At 26.9% G+C, this 24,384-nt stretch overlaps 2 protein-coding genes and 1 pseudogene across 3 annotated transcripts; 1 reads left to right on the forward strand and 2 right to left on the reverse strand.

Annotated features, from left to right (window-relative positions):
* Window positions 1–1,806: 1,806 nt before the first annotated feature.
* Window positions 1,807–20,157, reverse strand: LOC107168859 (uncharacterized; annotated as a pseudogene). The gene is made up of 8 exons (XR_016190528.1): window positions 19,811–20,157; window positions 19,484–19,714; window positions 19,150–19,327; window positions 18,323–18,511; window positions 18,030–18,230; window positions 17,880–17,966; window positions 2,169–2,294; window positions 1,807–1,991 (listed from the first exon to the last, which is right to left on the reverse strand). The product of XR_016190528.1 is annotated as an uncharacterized LOC107168859 (transcript).
* On the forward strand, window positions 4,735–7,140 carry LOC149058518 (E3 SUMO-protein ligase KIAA1586-like). The gene has a single exon (XM_089219892.1). The coding sequence runs from the start codon at window positions 4,821–4,823 to the stop codon at window positions 7,035–7,037; it is 2,217 nt and encodes a 738-aa protein (XP_089076018.1). The 5' UTR covers window positions 4,735–4,820; the 3' UTR covers window positions 7,038–7,140.
* Window positions 20,158–22,336: 2,179 nt separating the features above from the next.
* LOC149058519 (uncharacterized) lies at window positions 22,337–22,967 on the reverse strand. Its single transcript, XM_089221612.1, has 2 exons — window positions 22,626–22,967; window positions 22,337–22,549 (listed from the first exon to the last, which is right to left on the reverse strand). The coding sequence occupies exons 1-2, from the start codon at window positions 22,948–22,950 to the stop codon at window positions 22,452–22,454; spliced, it is 423 nt and encodes a 140-aa protein (XP_089077738.1). The 5' UTR covers window positions 22,951–22,967; the 3' UTR covers window positions 22,337–22,451.
* Between the last annotated feature and the right edge of the window lie 1,417 nt (window positions 22,968–24,384).

The following is a 24,384-nucleotide window of genomic DNA, read 5'->3' on the forward strand; positions in this document are numbered from 1 at the left end:
TTTAATATTAAAACATATTTAGACACTATAATACATTGAAGATGGTCGATAGGATATTGATGAAATCCTTTAGAAACATAATTTTGATGACAATGTTACTTTTGAATGTGTGGTGTTAAAGATACCATATATAAAATTGGTAAAAAAAATAAATTTTCAAACTTCTTTATTGGTCATAAAAATGCAGCAAACAGTTGTAATTCAATTACTGCTCTTAAATTGTCAATTTAAAATCTAAACTTTTTTTGACTACTTACCCTGAAAACAATTATACTAGTTAGTAGTTAGACAAATTGAGATGTCATTTTCCTGACATGCTAATAGTCAAAACGTATTTGAACTTCGAAGACACCATTAATGACTTTTTGAATTTAATCACTTGATTCCATTTCTGTGTATTGAACACAAAAATTATATGATTAAGTATATATTATATATATAAATATGCATATGTATCATTACTTATATTACAATTGTGATGAGACAAATACCTACTTATTTATCTAACCATCAACTCAAAATAAAAATATCCAATTTTATAACTAATAAATTAACTAGCTACGTATTCAATATGCTATATGCATATATTATTTATTATTTTATACTTTTTTGCAATTATACAGGGTGATTTTTTTATCATGAACCACTCATTATTTCAAAAAGTATCAATGTTTTTTAAAATATTTTTTTACAAAGTTTCATATTGTTAAAAAAACAACGTTTTTATGAAAAAATTATATTTTTTAATATTTTTTATCCTTATAATTTTTTAAGTTTTTTACTTTTTTGAATGGCAACCTACAGTTTTAATATCATATTCCAAAGCAGAATATTTTTCTAAGTATTTTGATACGTAAAAATCGAATTTTGGACGAGTAGTTCATGAGTTATAAGTATTTAAAGTTTAGACAAGCGGAGTAGTGGACAAACATTTTGCGGGGTAACCCCGTACCACTCCACTCCGCCAATCTAAACTTTAAATACTTATAACTCATAAACTACTCGTCCAAAATTCGACTTTTACGTATCAAAATACTTAGAAAAATATTCTGCTTTGGAATATGAAATTAAAACTCTAGGTTGCCATTAAAAAAAGTAAAAAACTTAAAAAAATATAAGGATAAAAAATATTAAAAAATATAATTTTTTTATAAAAACGTTTTTTTTTTAACAACATGAAACTTTGTAAAAAAATATTTTCAAAAACATTGATACTTTTTGAAATAATGAGTGGTTCATGATAAAAAAATCGCCCTGTATATCTTACTAACTGATCTCCATGCACTACTTCGTAGCCCGTTGAAAATACCAAATCTATATGATTCAACATTTGTGTTTAGTTCGTCGTTTAAAAACATATATTTTTATATTCTGTATTTGTTCATTGAGACGAGCTTAAGGTCTTTGTCTATGCTTATCACAAGTGGGTAGGAAGGTCCGGAGATCATGTGATCTATTTCGCCAAACTCCGTGAATAAAAATGCTATTTACCTACCTGTATAATCAAATATAATCAACGATAGCAAAAAATAAAAATAATCTGGACACTTTCTAACGAAACACAATTACTAGAACTATCAAAGTTAGCCTAATATTATTGACATGATATTATAATAGTATAGTATAGAAAATTACTTTAATTTTGAAGTCAGATTAATATAAATCATATTACAATTAAACTGCAGTATAATACGATAACAGTAGTAGTATACAGATAATGTATAATATATAATGATTGTATGATGCATCATGACTTCAAAATCACGCAAACATCTAGCCATGCAACCCATGGTCATCATGTGAACGTCTGCTTCTACGCGATATGGACCGGGCCACGTTGGCGAAAGTCTTTGTTGCCTCCGCGGCGTCTAACGCAACATTCACCATCAACTCGGTGGCGTCGACATCAGTGGAAACATTTGTTAATTCGGTTGCCAACCTAGCTGCATTCATTGCAATTGACGATGACGTGCGTGCCAAATCAACAATAACTGCAAAATTGGTCACATTCGTCATTGCCACATTTTCTACTGTTTCATTCGATGTATCCACGGACATTAATTCATGTGGAATTGACGTCCGCATGTATAAGCCATCCCTGATACCTCTATTCCATATTATTTTATGAGCCTCAGGGTCTCGGATTAAATCATCCGGGCATGACTCACTTCTGCCGTTGTAAAAACTTTCATGGTTATCGGAGTTATCGGCGTCAGTTGTAGCCTGCTGTTCATCCGATTGGAACGTCTGCGAAGACGAAGAAGATGACATAATAACAATGTCTGAAATTTATTCTGAAACGCATTATTTACAATAGTTAATGTCGGAAATATATATTTTTACCAGTAATGAATTTAATATTGATTAAGACAAATATTTATTTAATTATTTGGAGAGAAAATCACAATACCTACAAGAAATGATTAAAATTGATAGTCTAAGTAGTCTATATTAATTAATTTATGAGTATAAATACTTATATCCACGAAATCTTAAATATATTTTGCTATAAATTATTATTATACTTATATAATTACTTACATAAAAAAATATTTTAAGTTTTTTATTTTCACAAAGCCTATCCTGCCCTCTCATTGAAACAATCAACAATTTTTTTGCAAAAAATAATTAATATTTATCTAGCATATTCATATGTTTGCGATCAGTTTAAGCGCAACGTCAAAAGAAGGGCTTTAGACTCGTATCTCTAATATCCTCCCCCATTACACTATAAGATACTATGAATTCCAAATTTCCGTGCAAATATTAAGCTCATATTTGCATGATATTTTCGAATTTTTAGCTTCATTCACATATCCCCAAAAACTATGTTTTAAATTTATACGTATCCTTAACTTCCCAAAAATATCGTAATTCAATTAAAACGTTACCTATTAAGGTATAATACTATAATGAGCAATAAATCGATAACCAAAATGGTAATTATTGACAAATTTACCAGTCAATATACATTGATTAGAGATTACTGACAATTACTGGTGTAATGGTGTCCACCCTCAGTAACAGATATAATTATTTATTAACTATAAATCAATAAAAACTTTGTTTTCAATACGTGTGAGTGCGTGAGAAAATTGTATCTATTCTGTTTTGCGCATTTTACTAGATGTTAATGAACTTACATCGAACTGAATAATATATTGTTTTATTTTCATCCATTTTTTGTACATATATATTACATAAAATAAAAAAATTAACATGGGTTAGGTGTACTTACATATTATATAATTCAAAAGCCGTGATGATAATTCTTATCCAATTTAATCGATTTCACTATTATAGTATAACTTTTGATTGTAAAAAGCAACATAAAACGAAATAACAAACCGCAGTTCGTTCACAGAATATTTTAACAAGTCAAACAGGTGTTATGCCGTTGAGAGACGATAGACGGAATGTAGGTACAGGCTGGGGTATAAAAAAATCAGATGGTCTGTATAGGCTTCTTGAAATTTCTTCCAAAATATAATATCCCTGATAACAGCTTGGAAGAACATTGTGGCCAACCTTAATGTCTATGGATCCATGTTAATATTATTTGTATTTATTGTGTTGCCAACATAATTAATGTTTCAAAAATTATATAATAGATAAATTATTATCTAACTATATAACAACTAAATATTCCGTTCAAAATTAAATATTGCTGAAAGAAATAATATGACTTGTTTTTTTACTGAGTTAGTAGTTTCCACTTACTCATTTTCAATCTCAATCTCTCAATCTTTATAAGATGCTAGCTGTAAGTATAAAATTTTTTTAGGTTTAGGTACTTATTGTTCTAGATACCTAACTACTGAATAGTTAAATAACAATAACATAATTTTTATTGAATTCATTATAAATAGAAAAGTATAATATAGGTATAATTATACAGCGGTATAATATAGGTATAATTATACAGCTATACCTCTATTAATGGAAACCTCTCAATAGTGGACCCTTCCCAATAGTGGAGACTTTTAAATTCCCCGACAGGAATGTATGCACATAATAGAAGTTATTACCTCTTAATAATGGACTCTTCTAATAGTGGACATGGACATTAAAGATAGTATAATATAGTATTTAAGTATAATCAGGGGTTAAAGTGGGGGGGGACGCAAGGGGACACAGTCCCCCTACCTCTAACGGTGGTTAAAAAGCGTCCCCTTTAACGACTTTAACAAATTATGCGTATGGTAAGTCGGAACGCTTCAAATTCTTCAATAATCAATTATATCCAAACATTATATAATCAATATAATTCAGAATTCCGATAATTCCGTTGAGATTACAAGTTACAACCGTGATTAGTGATTACCTATTAAGAAATTGTTATCACTTATACGAAAAACACAAAAACGTTTACTAATATGATGTTAGGGCCAACCCGATGAAAACGTTTATAGCAATTTATAGCCACGTACGTGAGGTGAGGTACGCGTTCGGATTGTTTACTGTTCTGACCAATGCATACACTGTATAATTTATAAGTTTATTTATAACTATACATAAAAATATTCGAAAATCAAAAGATCATTATAATAATAATTATATTGTTGTACTAACAAAATATTATTATTGACAGCATTTAATGTAGTGTGTTGTAGTATGTACCTACTTAACCTTTATCGTTTTAAGTAGTTTTATTGAAAAAGTTTTTAATGTTAACTATATTTTAATTATCTATTTAAATAATTTGTTATAAAAAGAACTAAGAAGTTACGGCTAACAGGTAAATTTAATCTTATTTAAGTTAAATTATTTTTAAAGAATATTTATTTTTTAATTTTCATATATTGTTTTGTGTAGACATTATGAGTCTTTTGAAGTATAACTTCTCCAAAATTCCAAAGAATGATTTACCTACACATAAAGTTCCTACTAGCAAAGAACAAACTGCTACCAGTACATTTAAATCAAATATTGACTTATCAACTTCATCCACAATTCCTGTTACTAAATCTACTAATTATATAGATAATAATTCTTATCCTGATTGCTGGGACACCAAACAAATTCATTATTTTACTGAAACTTATCCTTGGATGTATTTTAAAGAAAAAAAAATTGGTTGTACATTTTGTATAGATGTAAATCTAAATTTGCTTAAGCAAACAGGTTCACATATAGCAACTGAGTGGTCAAATACAGACATTTCTCCAACTGGTTTAAATTTAAAAAATAAACAGACTAATTTAAGAAAAAAAATATCAAAACACAAGCTTTCAATTTCACATTTAAATGCTCAAAAAATTGTTGATGAAAGTAAAAAAAATATAATGGATGAAAAATTATCTGAAATGGTATTATCTGAATCAGACCAAACACAAAAAATATTTAGAACAGCCTATTTAATTTCTAAAAATCAACGCCCATATACTGATATGCCAAAATTAGTTGACTTACAAGTTATTAATGGAGTTGATCTTGGTAGAATTCTTCAAACTAATGTATCATGTACACAAATAATTGATCATATTGCCTTTGAGATGAGAAAAAAATTAGCTAAATGCATTACAGAAAATGAAACAAAATTATGTATTTTAGTTGATGAATCAACAACTTTAAGCAAGAAGTCGATGTTGGTTGTTTGTTTGCGCTGTGCTATTGGTGAGTTAGGTGAAATAAATACATTCTTTTTTGATATTGTTGAACTGAATAATACCTCAGCTATATCTGTAAAAGGTTCAATGTTGCAAGCACTTGAAAAGTATGGGATTAATTTTGGGTTTTTAAAAAAAAAATTAATTGCTTTTGTTAGTGATGGAGCATCTAATATGTTGGGACGGAAATCTGGTGTCGGTACTCTATTAAAAAATGATTTTCCAAATATAATAACTTGGCACTGTTGTAACCACCGCCTAGAGTTGGCAGTTAACGATACTTTAAAAGAAGTAAGTGGACTAAATCAATTTCAGAGTTTTATTGAAAAACTTTATGCAACATACCATATGTCTCCTAAGAATACAAGTGAATTACGTGAATGTGCTGCTTCATTGGAGAAACAACTATTAACGATCGGTAAGATTTTCACTATTCGATGGGTTGCTTCAAGTCAGAGTACAGTGAAAGCTGTTTGGAATAATTATGAAGATTTATTCAAACATTTTTCTTATGCATCTACTGACACATGTAGAGACTCAAGAGAAAGAGCAAAATATAATGGGTTAAAAAATATACTCACTTCGAATAATTTTGTACATAATCTTGGTGTGTTATATGATGCATTAATTGAACTATCAGACTTATCAATACAATTACAAAAAAGAGATATGACATTACCTGCTGCTCATAAATCTATTCAGCGTACAATTCGAGTTTTAGAGTCCATGGCTAGTATACCAGGTCCAAAAAGTCAAGAAGCAATTTCTGCTTGTGAAAACAAAGAATTCAAAAACATTCAAATATATTCTAAAACATCAGTTATAAAAGTACAAATGGGACAATTTTTTACAAGTTTAAGTAATAATATGAAACAAAGACTTATGACAACACAAGCTAGTAATGTGCCATCGAGGGAAGTTAATAATGAATATCAAGTTAATTTCAAAAATTTAATTGAAGATTTAGAAGTCCTTTCCCCAGAAAATTGGCCAGATAATATGGATATTCAGTATAGCGATGAAAATATTCGACGTTTATCACAGGTGTTTCAAATTGATCAAGTTTTATCTGTTCGAGGTTTTCGTGAGTTCAAAGAAAATAAAAAAGTTAATATTGATATTAAACCTTTAATGACTGTAATTAACTCTATTGCAATATCTTCTTCGGAGTGTGAACGTACCTTTAGCTCAATGAATGTAATTGTAAGTCCTATAAGGAGTACATTAACATCAAGTCATTTGTCTTCACTAATTTTCATTCATTGTGTTGGGCCACCTCTAGAAAAATTTGATCCTAAATCATTTGTGAAGTCATGGATTATGAGAGGAAAACGTTCTGCTACAGAAACAAATTGTTTAAAAAGAGCCAAAAAAGATGAAAATGAATCTAATCCTTATAACTCAATATGGAATTGTTTAAATGTTTAATTAAAAAACTTACTTGATTATTATTATGTTTGTTAGTTTTTATTTTTATTATTTAATGTTAAAGCAACCAAGTGCAAAAGAAAATTTAATTTATGTTCCTACATTACCTTACTATATATATTAATAGTTATTATAACTTATTTTACTCTTAAATGCATAAGTATAATAATATAGTTAATATGTATATTTTCTATGTTGGTATGTTACATTTATAATTTTTATGAATTCATGTTAAAGAAAACATTTTATTAAAGAAAATATAATTTATGTTCCTATTTAAATATTTATAATTGTTTTATTTTAAAATAGCTCTTTATTAAATAATGTAAAATTGAAATTCATACTTTCTTATTAATATATATAGGTAATATATATAGATATATAGGTAAAGTGTGATTTTATAAGCATACTTATCCCACCATGCATAGAATTTAAATTTTATTTTGTATAATTTAAAGCACTAAAAACCCAACATTTTATGATATAAATATTTTTGGTCAGGTTGATTTCTTAAAAAAACCACTACTTACAACTTAATATCATGAGAAACAATATTAAATTTGTGTAAAACATTAATTATTTTTAAAAATGTAGTATTATTTGTGATTTAAATTGTTCATAAAATAAATTACAAATTTTATCATTATTCAAGGTTTAAACTTAAAAGTGGGAATGTTGGATGAGTATGTTACACAATCACTGTTTAAAAATTACATGTATCTACTATAATATGTCTATGTGCATTAGACATTATACATAAAACAATATATGGAACGCTTAAAACTATATGGAGACGTTAGTCCCCCCTGGAATTTTTTCCCACTTAAAGCCCTGAGTATAATAATGTTTAACTAGATTAATTATTTTAAATCAAGTGAGAAAAGTCAAGTCATTTCAACTATCTATTAGTTGAGTTCATAAGTTGATTAAATAATTTACTAACTAGTTCACTTTAACTAGTTAATGTCCAATTTTGTTTAGGTTAATGTTGTATTATGCATAATAATATATGTTGTATTAAGAGGATATGATATCCGCATGTGTTGTCTCCGTTTTACAAGTGCGTAATATGGTAATTTTTACGCTCAGCAGACCATGTGTATAGCTCTGTTAGTTTAAAATGTAGAGTGAATTGACCTCTAATAAAATTTAAAGGTAAGATTTATATCTAGACAACCTCATGTAAAAATGTTTACATTTTAAAAATTAAAATAGTCATAACTCGCTTTAAAATTAAAATTAATAAAAAGCTCATAAGGATGTCTAGATAATAATCTTATCTTTAAATTTTATCGGAAGTCAATTCACTCTAAATTTTAAACTAACAGAGCTAAATTGGAAGCTCTTAAGCTTTTCATACAGATATAAATTGAAATATTAAAATATGTAGGAATAAGAAATGTTTGTAGTTAAATACTAGCTAGGTTAAGATGACAATCTGGCAATAAAATAACGATTGTCTATTAGTATAGTTTTAAGTATATTCAGTAAGTAACATACAACTAAGTTAATGCAGAAAACGAATTTTTCATCAGTTAAAAAAAAAATAAATTATTTTTATATTGATTATTACATATTAATCCCAGGTGTTGATGCACCCTAAAACACCTGAGCATTTGGTTGTGGAATAATTCCAAACAATTATTTTTCCTTATTTCACTGATGGCATATACAGTAGTTAATTCAGGTCTAACTTGAATCAACCAAAACTTGTTTATGTATCTATATTAATTAAAACATAATATGTGAATGTGTCAATTATAATGCTTTATTTTTTTTTCATATAGGTATGATTAGCACACTTCAGCTGAATTTTATATGAAACTTATGTCTCCAATAGATATTATATATATACCTGATTAAAATTGTTTCCATGTGTTGGTAAATTTCATAATTTTAATATGCATATTCTAATATTACAATAAAACCTTCCTCTATACAAAAATTTGGGCGATTTTTATTTCTTCTGGTAGCTCGAAAATGAAGCAATTCTAAAACCCAAATGTATGTTTAATGTTCAATTTGTTTTATTTATATAGGCACAATAAAAAGTTCATTACCAGGCACTTATAGGATATGTTTTGATGAGGTTGAATACCAGATTGTACCTACATCGGTAATATCTCACAATTGACTAGAAGAAAAGAATTAATAATTTTTTTGTTCAAAACTTAAATAATTCATTATTAAATTAAATTGTTTTCAGTTTATGTAGAGTAAAATAAATAATATTAAAAATATTTATGATATTTTTTTGTACTTGACACTTGACACTAATTGAACCAATAAAATTGAAGTTGTCTCTCTGGAAATACCTCTTGTACAGTATTCATCAGCATATATTCATAATCTGTGATTACTGTAAGTCATCGAAATTCAAATAATTCAATGGTAATATATTCTGGCTGAGGGTGAGTTGCGGCCCGACCTTTCGTTTCCGGTGAATTCCGGCCCGATAATATTTTAGGTATAGGTTAGTTGCGGCCCGAGTAATTATCATTACATATGTACCTTACTTATATAATATATATTATATTATATACCTATTACCTATGTACCGTATAAACGAAATGTTCAATACGTATGGGAAGTTATATTTTTGTATACTAGGTATAATATGATAACGGCCCGCCAAAACGAGACACAGCACGAGTATCCAGAGCGGCGGACTCCGGTCGGCTTCAGAAAACACCGAACTACTGAACACAACCGCATTACCTGTAACTAGTAAAATTGTTAATGTCATGTTAAAGAGGGGGGTAAGTCGGGGATCTGTCCCGTCTACCCCCCTCACGTATGTATACATTTGATTTATCAATAAACGATGACGGCGTCGCGGAAGTATTGCGAAAGCTGTCCCCGCGACGCCGTCGGTTCAAAAACGAAAAAAAAAAAAAAAAAAAGGTATAATATGATAAAGATAATATAGATCGTTTTATCTTATTATCTGCCATATAAGACTTACATTATGAATGCTTTGATTTTTTTTGGACATTATTATCATAATATATTACACCAATTATACTTTTATTTTTTTTTATTTTTTATTTTTTAATATAATGTCATAATATTAATATATTATATTCTATTCTATAATGTTATGAATACTTTTATTTTCTTTACGACCAACGACCAATATTAATATAAGAACGACAATTTATACTAGAAAATACCTACATAATATCGTGATGTTTATATACTATAACTATATATAGACATATAGTATATAATATATATATATATATTATATATGTAATATATACATTATTGTATGGCCGCAATTCGTACGTACCTTTCATAAATCCGGGCCGCAACTCGTACGTACCTCTCATAAGCCCGGGCCGCAACTCACCAACACTGCATATTCTTTACTACCTGAAAGAAAGTGATATATGCTTGTTCTGTAGCTGTCAGTGATGGGTAAATTACTTTTAAAAAGTAATAAAGTTATGACTTATGACTATTAAAAAATAGTACTAATTAATTGTAGGTATCTAGTTATCAATAGTAATTAATCATTATATAGATAACTATATTATGTTTATATGTCATAAACTCATAAACTCTCAATATAAACCTACCTCTTAAATAAATAAATAAATAAATAAAATAATTAAAACCTTTTCTTTATTTTATTAATTTTTAAAATACAATAATAGTATTTTATATTTATTTATGTTTTAAATTAACTTTATACAATAGTGTATCTTCAAAGTTGTTGTCACTCATATGCGACCTTTTTTTAGAACAAATGTCCCCTGCAACACTAAGTAATCGCTCTACAGAAGCACTGTGGATGGTAAAGCTGTGTTGTATTTAAGAGGACGCCACACCCGCATGTGTTGCTCCGTCTTACAAACGTATAACATAGCAAAATCTGTCTAGCGCGGGACAACTTTACTCCCTTTGTATTTATAGAAGAATTACCAAAATTCCACAACGCATAGGTAAGAACTTTATCTGTGTCATAGCGTCGTTATTATTTTGATAACATAAATGTAATTAAAGTTATAAGCTTAGAAAATAAATTTATTTTTTATTTTTTCATTAAATTACTTAAAATTATTTGTTTGTGCTATCAAAAAAATAATGACGTTATGACACAGATAAAGTTCTTACCTATGCATTGTGAAATTTTTAAAATTCAATTATAAATATTGAGGGAGAAAAGTTGTCCCGCGCTAAACAGATTTTGCTATGTTATACCATTGATTATAAATACTATAGATCGCTCACTGCAATACAAAATACGGTGCGCGGAAAATATTTCCGATAGAGGGTGATAAGGAATTTCATTTATAATAAATAATAATTTACAAGTGAAATAATATTATTTCTAATTGTCGTCGGCCGTCGTGTTCCGTCGTGAGCAGCTGCGTGTTGTTGTCCCGCGACCTGCAGCACAATACCTAAACTGGTTTTCTAAATTGATATTTTATCGTTATATTGTTTTATTGATTTTATTATAGGTAATCGTGTTCCTAGTTAAATTTTCATTTTTTCAATACTTACTTATGATTAGTTTCAAAATCTATTGAAAATAAATATTTTTAATTTTGTTTTCATTTATTTACATTATGTTTAATATTTTTCTTTTAGATTTTAATGATTACCATAAAATAAATAATTTTTTTTTACATTTAAATAATTAACACATGTTATATGAACCGTTAATGCTTTGTGCTTTTGTACTTGGGTTATATTTTAATTTCTGCAATATTTTTCAAGTTATGATATGTGCTTTTTGTATAGTGATTATTGTTTTTAAATAATAAACAACTGTCAAAAATAATAAAAACAACAGTTAAATATTATAATAGATATAACTATATAACTAGCTACACAGTGTTTAAAAACATATAATAAATAAAATATAGTATAATGTTTAACATAATAATTTGTCATCATTACATATTTATGTATTTATTATTTTATGTACATTTTTGTTTATAAAATAATATTAAGTTCAGAAGATTGCCGTTTATACATTCTAGGATGTAAGTGCATTGATTATATGGAATGTATCGTGTAAATTTTATAAGTGTTGTAAGATTCTTAATTTTTGATTTGGTTTCTGTGAGAAGGTAGTTATTTTATTGTGTTCAGATATTTTTAAAGACCATTTACATGTTTTGTATATTATATTGACAACAAATAGCAATTTCATAATGTACTCAAAATGTTTAGCACATTTTAGTGGTACAATATTTTTGGGCATATTTTGATTTGCTTTGGTCATTAATTGAATTATTATTATTATTAACTGATTATCTTTATCATTACCTAATTCTTTGACTAATAAATGAGAATCATATCCTGTAAAATTATGGAATTATTACAGGAATAAATTATGGGACTTTATAATTTAGATTACATGTATTATGAGCAGCTCCTCTATATAACCCCGTTAAATGATAATGATCTCGGGCTTTATCTTTTGCATTATTCCATACTGAATGTTTTTTTTTATCTCAGACCTTATCTTCTGAATAATCATGATCTTGGACCTTATCTTTTGCATTATTTTCATTTTGGACCTTATCTTCTGAATGATTTTTTGATATATAAGAAGGCATATTACTTAATTCTTCTTCACAAATATGACTGATTGTTATATTTTTATATTCTTCTTTTTGTATTTCACTTAGATCTTTAATTTTCTTAATTTTATTCAAATAATTTTTAGATGCAAGTATAGCATCTTGTTATAAATATTTTTATTTATTTTTATATTATATTTAGTAAGAAAAAAATTTAATAGAATATTAATTTTTACATATTCAATGGATAATAATTATGAAATTAAAGTATTTAATTTAGATAAAGATAAAGATAATAAATCAGAATCAATTTTTCCAACACCTATGAGATGTTTAATTATAGGTTCTTCTGGATCAGGAAAAACTAATTTATTATCTAATATTATTTTTAATTATTGGGTTCCTTTTGATAATCTTTATATTTTTACAAAAACATAGAACAGCCTGTCTATGAAAAAATGAATGAAGTATTTGCTGGTTTGGATAGTGTTGAAGTAAATATTACTTATAAAGATATAATATCTGTTGATGAATGTAAATCAAATAGTTTAGTTGTTTTTGATGATTATATTTTAGATAAACAAGATAGAATGAAAGAATATGTTATAAGATCCAGATTTAAAAATATTTCATGTATTTATATAAGTCAGAATTATAGTTTATTGGATTTAAAAGTAATTAGAACAAATTGTAATTTTTTAATTATATTTAAGCAGTCAGATTTTTATATTGGTAGAATATGGAAAGATTTTTTGAGTAATGATATAGCTTTTGATAAATTTAAATCTTTATGTTCAACATGCTGGAAAAATAAGTTTGGGTTTATATCAATTGATTTAACAGGTATACACATTTATAACAAATTCAGCAACATAGATCCAGACAAATGCAAACATTAACGTAAACGGTTATTTAAATAATGATTATTAAAAAAAAATTTCATATTAAATGGATATAAACGATATGAGAAATATTATTAGTTAAAGAAGGATTATAAAAATGCGGCTTTAAGAAACATATATGCTGAAGAAGAAAAGGAAAAATCTTTTGGACCAGTAACAAATGAATTAAAAAATATTGTAAATGCAGTTAATGAAGTTAAAGAAATAAATATTAAAACTGACGAAGATATGAAAAAAATTATGGTTCCATATAAACGACCAGAAATATTAAGGCTGACAGATGGCTCAAATACTTCAATTAAATCACCTCTAGAAATAAGGTCACCAATTAAAAAAAATATGCCCTCAAAGAATATAATAACTTTAGGTCCAAATACAACCAAATATTTAACTCGAATTAATGATTCAGTTTTTGGATTATATTATAATACTCATAATAAACAATATATGATTGGAAAAGATGTAGTAGAATTTAATAATGATAATTTAATTATAGATGGAAAAACATAAGAAAGAACAACAGGATTATTTAATTTATTCTGTGTATGCAACCCCTAATTATTATACAGAGACAGATTTTGACAATTATAAAGATATATTAATTCAGACTGATTCAATGTATCAAAATAATGATAAAAAAACTGGGTTTGTTAAATCAAGTAAAGGAGAAAAATATTTGAAAATGATTAAATCTATTTGGCATAGTTTACCTGAAAATGTAGCCAAAAAGGAAAAAATGAGATTACCAAAAGAGATAAAAAATGATTTGTAAATTGAAGATGAAGAAAAAGAAGGAGGTGGTTTAAAAAAGTATTCAGAATATCGTATTGAGTATAAATATATACAGTGGAACCTCGATTATCCAGGGTAATAATGGGGAGGAGGTCACACGGATAAATGAAAATCACGGTTAATCGAGACTTTTTATAATAATGAAATTTTTTATTTAATTTTAATTAGAAATACATAGGTACAATTTTATAATAATACAATTTTAAAAATTTGATTCAATTATAATTAGAAATATACATAATGTACATACAATAATTTTATACAACAAGTTATTAGGGCTTAAAATATGAAGTGATCAGTCTTTGTTTTTTTTGGTTTGAAATAATTTTCCTTACTTCACTTCTAATTTTTCTTAAGCCAATAACGTCATGGAAGTCAAAATTTAAAACCTAACCGTAAAAAATGTCATTAATATAATTGTCGATATTGTGTGTTATGTAATATAAAATGTTCGATTATAACTACAAATATATCTACAGTCCATACTTATTTTTAAATTTTTGGAAGAGTGAGCACGGTTAATCACAAACACGGATAATCGAGTCATGGATAATTGAGGTTCTACTGTACATAATTTAAATGAATTATTAAAGAGATTATATTTTATTGCTAGTGAAGAAAAAGCAGGCCACAATAATTTTCATAATAAAAAAATTAATATTGTGCATTTTTTTACTTCTGAATAAAATTAGAAAGAATAGTTAATACCCCACAAGGAATTAAATATTAAATTTCTTATGTAACAAGTTTGCCTGAAAAAATTGTAGAAGTATCAGGTCTTATGAATAATCTTTTAAACAGTAAATTTATGCCAGAAATACATTAGCATGGTTATAATTATCTTGGTCCTTTTACTGATTTAGAAAAAAATAAAAACCAGTAAATAAACTAGATATGGCAGCAATAGAACATGATTATTTTTATAAAAAGCATAAAGATATTTAAACAAGACATATTGGAGATAAAATTTTGGAAAATAAAGCACGGGATAGATTTTTAGATTCAGATGCATCTATAGGTGAAAAAACAGCTGCTTTTGTCACCATAAATGCAATGAAAGCAAAGAGATATTTTGGTATGGGATTTATTTAATTTTTTAATACATTTTATTAAATCCTTGTACGATTATATAGGAAGCAGCAAAAAGCGTGGCGGTCTATACTCTGATTATCAAAAACTGCGATACTCTGGCAAATCCCTTCTAAGGTTAAAAAGAGTTTCAACTACTAGATGGTCGTCACATGCAAGTGCACTTCAAACAGTATTTGATACATATCATGCACTTATAGATCTATTATATTACTTACAAGCTGATTCTTCGTCTGCTCGTGTTTGTAGTGTTAAAGCAAAGAGGTTACTTGATTATTTACTATCTGAGAGATTTATTTTAACAGGTTTAACATTTAAGAAAATATTTGATTTAGTTAATCCACTTAGCAAATTTTCACAAGGAAAAAATGTGGATCTTTTAAATGCCATATCTTATGTTCAATTTGTTCACAAAAAAATTAAAGAACTTAGAAATGAAACACAATTTAAAATAATTGTTAATGAAAAAAACATTTTTTTGGATTCCAGATCTAATGATTTTTAGTTTATCCCTCTTACAGATATTCGCACCAGACGTATAAAAAAAATTCCAGGTGAAATAGTGTCAGATGACCAACCTATAATCAGTCCTATGGATAATTTTAAAATAAAAACTTATTATACTGTTATAGACATTGTTTGCACACAAGTAGCTGAGAGATTCAATGATCATTGTAGTGATCGCCGTGAAGGACACGTTGAACACAATACAATTAATTATTTAAACGACGTAGCACGTCCTGATCAGTCTTGAGATTTTGTGGTTGAGAAAGATAGGTAAAAGAATAATTGAACACTTGATTTTCAATTATCATTAAATAAAATACATAATTTATTGTTACAAGTTAAACACAAAATAAATCATAAAATAAACTGTCGTAAGCGTGTTAAGCCTTCGAACAGTGTTGACTATCTTCTAACTCATAAAGTGCTCTACCCATATTTATATGAGTACTTACAATGACGTACACACGCGTAGCTACCTCAACTGTTAACTTTTCATTTTTAATGAATAAAAAAAACTACTTGTTATTTCCACCTTTGATCCAGTTTAGGCTTCCACGTATATGTACGCATTTACATAATTATTTATGGAATAGGTAAAACATCTTGTTGTTTTCACCTTTGATCTAAAAATGGCTTACACACACTTATTATTATTAACTATATCTCCCTTTTTATACTTATTAATTATTATGAATAAATCTATAAACATGTACATTATATTGGTATATATCTACATATTATATCCTTAACATAATAATGTCGGGTTTACTACATCATTCTATGCCTTTATTTAGAGATATATCACTTTTCCAAAAAAAAAAAAACGACTTGAAGAAGTAGCAGAACCCAATAATCTAAGACCCCCCCCCTTATTATCTATTAAAAACAATTAAATAGGTACCTTTAGTCTTTACTACCTTCCTTTTTTTATTTATCCAAACACCTAAATATATTCAATGATTTTAATTTTATGTAAATTGTAAATAATATCTTCCTACCTATCTATTATATTATTAATATTTGTTTAAATAATCAAGTATACCCAATAAATTAAAATCATTTACATATCAATTATAATATCTAGGTAGTAGGTAGGTACCTACGAAAAAACAAAATGTATTTTTAATTTAATATTTGAACATACATTATTAACTTTACATTTATATTATTTATGTACCTACCTAATAGTGTATTTAGTGTTTATTATAATAGTTTTTTTCATAAAAAGTTGTAATATCTTAATAGATACAAAAATGTGAAATCATGTATTGTTTACATGCCAGGTTTGCACCTACATCAATAAAACTCACAAGTAACAATGACAAACTTATAAATTTATAAAACTATCTGATACATTTTGCATCTAATCACTAATCTAAGATACAGTCAGAGTTAAGTATAGTATTATAATATAATAAAAAAATTCGCTTAATAGGTAGATAAAGTTATCCATATATAACTATGAATTATTTAGTTAAATAATAATAATTTATAAATGTTGAATTTATATTATTTTATTTATGACAATGACAATTTAAAGTAGGTACCTACCTATGTTGATTGACAAATATCTTGTTACCTATCTAAAAAGCGACAATATAATTGTCAAACTAACATAGTTTTTTTTCAATAATTACTTACCTAGCTAAACAGTAATTTGGATTTGTTTCCAATTGTTGAAATATTCTAGGTATAGAATTTACTATATGAATATAATATATTTATTAATACCACTAATACCAGTAATAAATATGTTTCAGTTTGAAAGTTTTTTTTGATACTGTTAAAAATAGAATACTTCTGACACAGTATAACTAATGGCAAAAGTGGCATCATCAATTATTTTTAAAATTTATATTAAGTTTTCCATTAATTCCTACTGAGAAGTATTTAATTCTACTGGTAAATTTATATTATAACTAGTGTACACAATTTCATGTTTTTGTTCCCATATAGTCTATCTAATTAACATACAATATACAATTGAATACAAATATCAAACTTAAATTTACCATTATGAGAATTCCAGCTGCTACTGGGTTTTTACAGACCAAATACAAAACGCTGTTCATCTTTCGGTGAGAATACCGTACAATTGACTAGAAAAATATTTTTTGTTTATACAACCATCACTAAGTACATAACAGTTATTACAAAGTTACTTGTGTAAAATGGAACCAACAGCATCTTAATTGGCTTTCTGGAAATGATTGTTGGACAGCTGACATCAGAGCTTTTTCATAATCTGTAATAAAACAAACACATTGATAATTTAAAGGTAATATATTTCTTACAATTTCAAACAGAATCGCATAAACTTCTTCAGACATACTCCCCAGTAGAGCATAAACCATTGGAAAGGACTAAAAAAATAAAATAAAAATAAATGAGTAATATATTAAGAAAATAGAATATGGATTATACATAATTATAATATCAATTACTCAATACTTACAACACTTTTGAAAACAACCTGGATGGTAAGGAAACATTTCAAATCTGCTGGAACACGAGGCACAGTTTTGAATGTTGCATCGATCCCAACCAATTGTGAACCAATTCTCTGTATTTGTCAATTGCATCAGTGTTGGCAAAGGTCACACCAATACTCCTTCCATCAACGACTAATGCTTGTTGAAAGAACCTAATAATAATTTTTTAAATATAATGCATAATAATTTAGAACATTTAATTATAATCTAATACAATATATTATACAATATTATTATTAGTAATTAAGAGGTTTTAAGAAAAGTAGGTAGTCATAACTACAAATAAATATCAAGGTATACATAATTTAATTTGTTGTAACTGAATATTAATTAGTTATGCAATTTGCACTTCAGTAACTAAAATAATAATTTTACTTGTATTAAAATTATCACAACAATTTGGGTACAATATTTGATACTGAAAATAATATTAAAATAGTGAATAATTCTAATTTTACAGTAAAGTAGGTAACATTTACAATGATAAATCATGTGAAAAAAAACAAATTATACATAAGGTACTATACTATATGTACCTACTGACATGAGAGAATTTTGTCAAGAGCATTTATTTATAGTATAGATTGTTTCTTTTTTGATTTACTTATAATAGATATATAACTATACACCTCGCTATACACTTATGTAAGAAATATGTACATTTTTTCATCAATAATTTTTAATGTCAAATTGAATAAAATAAAAGATTCAAATGGGTATATTAAAACCTATGTTATTAATTAAATACAAACTTATTACTTATAAACTTAGAACACACAATTTTATTTACCTAGATGGGGGATTTTGAACTGTAGAAGCATAAATTGCATTGCGGTCTTCATTTAGCGCAGCTGCATATTGTCCAATGTCAAGGGGCTGTGCTGGGAATCTTCGACATCTCATCTTTTTCACTCGTCCTTGAATAAAGTCCCTGAATAAAGGTGTAATTGGGAGCTGCTTCCAGATGGCTAACAAAATCAAAACCTCAGTTTAAATTTAGTCTAATACAGTCTAATCAAAAAAATATATTATTTTACATTGTAAGTTTAACTACCGAATAATAATAAAAAGGATTAGGTAAATAAATAATTTAGTATATATAGATAAGTTTTAGTAAGTCTCACTTGATAATTTCATTGTTGTATATAGTTCTCATAAATGAGGTAGTCACTGCTGGATCAATTCCTCTTTCACTAATAGCTTCTCTCAAAAATGGCACATTCGGGTCAATTACTCCAGGCTGGTGGTCGTGATAAAATCCTAGATGGATTCTATTATCATTTAAATTTGTACTTACTGTTGCGGTGGAAGGACAGAACTGGTTCCGTTTCTTCTGCCGTTCGCATACTAAATACCTATAAAATATAAATATAGTTACATTATATGCCATAATATTATCATTAATACCTAATTAGGTAGGTAATTATATTGGGTTAACTAATTATACATGCTCGCGGTGTCCTCTAACTTGACGTTTGTAATACTTGAATCCCAAATTATCCACATATATCCTCGATCTATTATGAACTCCAGGAATCAAAGTATATGTTTCTGATATTCTTTGTTGTTCTTCTTCTTCTTCCAATATCTCAACTTCTTCTTCTTCTGATTCATACACTTCTTCGACTACTTCTTCTTCACGCACTATATGATCATCTTCATATTATACAACTGGCAGAAGTAGTTGTGGTCCACCAAATGATCTGGGAGAGCAATAATTTTCTCGTTGTTCATCATTATTATAAACCTAAAATGAATACTTTCACAAAAAAATAAAAAATAAAAAAATAAAAGAATAATTATGTTTATATTAATTAGTTATATATGATTAATGATTATACAAATTTGAAATTATGGACAAACAACGAGCGACAGCACGAAGTTGGCGGTATGACCTATTGACATATGGTCAAAATTTTAGGATGATGTGCAATAGCTAGCACGATCAAAGTTGGCTGTATGACAGATATAGTGATGGGCACAACCGAGTGAAAACTATCGAACTACTCGATAGTTTTAACTATCTAATTATTCGATTGTTTTATAAAACTATCGAAATATCTAAAACTATCGAACAATCGAAAACTATCGAACAATCGAAAACTATCGAACAATCGAAAACTATCGAACAATCGAAAACTATCGAACTATCGAACTTAAAAAAAAATTTTTTTTCCATCTATTGAATCGTCTGGTCGGTTTGTTTTTACTTTTTACTCAAATGGTTATTCAGAAGTTATTTGAAATTGATTAATTTTTTATTTATATTTTTCATTACCTATCTAGTTATTTATTAGTTACCTATATCAAATTATAAAAGGAACATTGAATGTTAATGGTCACAGTTCACCAAAGGTACACTATTAAAATATAAATAAAAACGAATTAAGTACTATTTCAATGAAAAAAATAATATAGCATTACATTATTGTGGTGGGAGACTAGGAGGAGGTTCAACCTGCAACTAATATTCACTATTAAATCTTATAAATTAAAAACTTAAAGTAAAAAAATTACCAAAATTAATAATTTAAATGGATTTTGACATTTTGTATGTAAAAGGTAAAACATCCCCGTTACAATATTTAGAGAAAGGTAATGTACTAATGTGTTCGGTTTCAAAACGTCTAGACAGTTTGGCATCTGACCAAATTACTTAGTAGTTAGCATGACAACATTTATTTTGTGGTAGTTAGTAGTTACTAGTTAGTACTTTCATAAAAATATTAAAAGTAAAAAGTGATAATTAACAAGAAAATTTGGTAGATAGTATCGAAAAATCATTCGATTGTTTTTTAAACTATCGATAGTCAAAACTAGTTGGTACTAGACATGTACAACTACCGAAAGTTAACTATCGAGTATATGTACCCGATAGTTTTAAAAAAAATCGATGGATAATACTATCTATTCTATCGTAAAATCACTCGATTGTTTAAAAAACTATCGAGGGACAATCGATTGTACAAACTAGTCGGTAGTGCCCATCACTAGACAGATATATAGTCAAATTTGCAACAAACACGTGCGACAGCGATATGATTGATATGAGTGTATGACCTATGGTCAACATTTTAGGACGGCGTTGCAGTGATATAGACTAACCAAATCTTAACTGTACTGTTTCCAGTTGTTCATTTGATGTTGAAGATGAAGACATTGTACTTGTATGTATGTAAATTCAATTAATTTAATAAAATAAAATAAAATTATAAATATATATAATATTTAAATATAATTTAAATGTATTCAAACGATTATGTGATAAAGCAACTGTCATGATAGTGTGATACTGATAATAATTGTACTGATAAGAGGCGCTGTCTCTAGACGCTAGTAACAATAACCGGGGTGCATATTACCATTCTGCACATCAAATAAAACCCATACAAAAATACGGCTTTCTCATTGGTTCATCATTTGGCGCGATAAAATATTTTAATTATTTATTATAAATTATCCATACAATTAATATATTATGGATATAAGTATTAAGTATATATTATTATATTATTAGAGAACTTATATATATTATATACGTATATTATATATATATATATTATATACGTGTTTAAATTTCATCAACAAATTAAATTATTATTATTATAATTAAGTATAAACATAATTAGATACCTAGCATAATATATAATATACATATATATATATATATATATATATATTATTTTAATAATAATTATTATAAAGTAACTATCATAGTCAAATAGAATAATACAAATTAAACAAAGTTCTGTATAGGTATACCAAAGCATTTCTTTTGTTCAAATTATTTATGCAAACAGTAGTACCATAGGCAAATACTATTTTAAAATATTTTATACATTTAGTATATACATATATATATATATATATATTATTATTTTAAATATTTAAAGATTTAAAATATTTTTATCATGGTCAAATAGAATATCTTTTGTAGACATAATATAAAGAGTATAATTTTAAATTACCATGCTCAAACAGTAGTACTATTTAAAAATATTTGTAAGTACTATGTGTTTAATAATTGAGTATATTAATTAAATTATTTTATAGCACAATTAATAGTTACAAGCACTTATAAGTTATAATAGTTTAATGAGATTTTGCATTTGGTGCACAATCAGTAACATTTTTAAATAAATTTCTAGGTTTCTTTTTTTGGTTTCTTTGTTCTGTTGAAGCAGGTCGACCTATAATATTATAATTTAATAAAATTAGTAAATCATTAAGCAATAAGTATGTTGTAGCTAATAATTATGAAGATACCTGAAGGTAGACGTTTACTTCCTCTGGTTATTCCAGGTTTTCTCCTTGAAATTGTTGTTGGTTGCACTCTTATAGCAGCACCATCCCTTTGTCTTAGTAACGTTGATTTAGACCCTGCAGTTGCAAGAAAAGTATTAAATTGTCCTTCAGAATTAATTTTTTCTAATCTGCTTTTAAATTTTAATAAATTATCATAAGACGAACCACCAAACTTTCTAACGTTATTTATCATTATACTTTGTATATCTTTCAAAATTAAAAATGATTTTTTTTCATCCATAATATCCTCTTTAAATTTATCCACTATTGTTTCATCATTTTTCATATCATTTTCATTACCAACTTCTTCATTACATTTTATTATACTATTAGCTTCATTATTTTGAACTTGTTTATTTGTTTCATGTTGTTGATGTAGAGTTTCTGTTGGTATTAAACTTTCATAAAACGTTGGCGGAGGTGCTCTATCACCTAATGCAAGTTTTGATATTAAATATTTATCTTCAACTGTTATTGGAGGAAAATTAATTCCAGTTGTTTTAAAATATTTATAAACAATGCATTGGTGTTTGCAAAATTTTCCATGAATACCTGCTTCACATGAACAAACACCAATATTTGGCTCAACACAATACATCATTTTTTTATTTTTTTCACTTGGGACATAAAATTCTTCATTGTCAACATATATATCTTCTTTAGTGACATAATCAATTTTTTAAATTAATTTTTGAAAAAACAATCGAGCAGTAGAATTTCTATCATTGGAAAATTCTAAAATTTTTTTTTATAGTATTCCTCCAATTTTGTACAACTAAAGTCAATCAGTGAAATAACATTGTAAGCTTTAACGCGACATAATATATTTTCCTTGAAAATTCTTACTGATACTTCACTGAAGTTGTTGGTTTGATGGCCTCTATTAGTATGATCCCTCCAAGCTAAACACCAGTTTTCTTTGTATTTCCAATGATGAACAGTAATGTATTATTTTTGCCACATAGGATAGTTACTTCTAATATTCATAGTTTCGATATATTTTTCTTGTGCCTCTTCAGAAGTCTGCGCATATAACATTTCCCTAAAAGCTTTCATCATAGGAGGGCGATCTTCTTTTTTAATACTATTTTTACTGTCCCACAGCCATCTCCAAACTGATTGTAGTACATGGAAAATGCAAAGTAGCGATCTCGACTGTGGCCACACAGTTTTCAGTGCATTAATTTCGGCATCTGAGTTATCTGTCAAAAATAAAGATGGGTAACCTTGACCACCAAATGCGTCTTTTATATTTTGCTTTATTAAATTAAATCCACTTGAATATGATGCTTCACTTTGGCCTTTGGATATAATTACACCTAGAGGAGCTGCACCAGCAGCACATGGAGTTAGTAAAAATATAATACAATGGTTTTCAGGATCACAAGAACTAGTTGAATCGACAAAGACAATATCTTTGGATAATGGCAAATCATGAGCTCGTTTCATAATTGGAGTTAAAATAAGAATAACAAATGGTTGCTCTTGGAAGTATAATGAAATCCCATTTGTAGCATAAGTTTCTTTTTTTCTTCTAGTTTCTAAAATAAATTGAAAACAATTTCAAGTAATATTCTATAATAGAATGTAATTCAAAATTTTAATTAATTACGAAGTAGCATTAAAGATTATAGGAAATAATTTGTAATAAATTACATCCAATATCTATTCTATCTACAATAAAACCAACACTTATTAAATACTCAACATCTGTAATGTC

The sequence above is a fragment of the Diuraphis noxia genome, unplaced genomic scaffold (genome assembly GCF_037042655.1).
Source record: "Diuraphis noxia isolate RWA-SAM2 unplaced genomic scaffold, SU_Dnox_SAM2 contig0002, whole genome shotgun sequence".
In the NCBI taxonomy this organism is placed as follows: Eukaryota; Metazoa; Arthropoda; class Insecta; order Hemiptera; family Aphididae; genus Diuraphis; species Diuraphis noxia.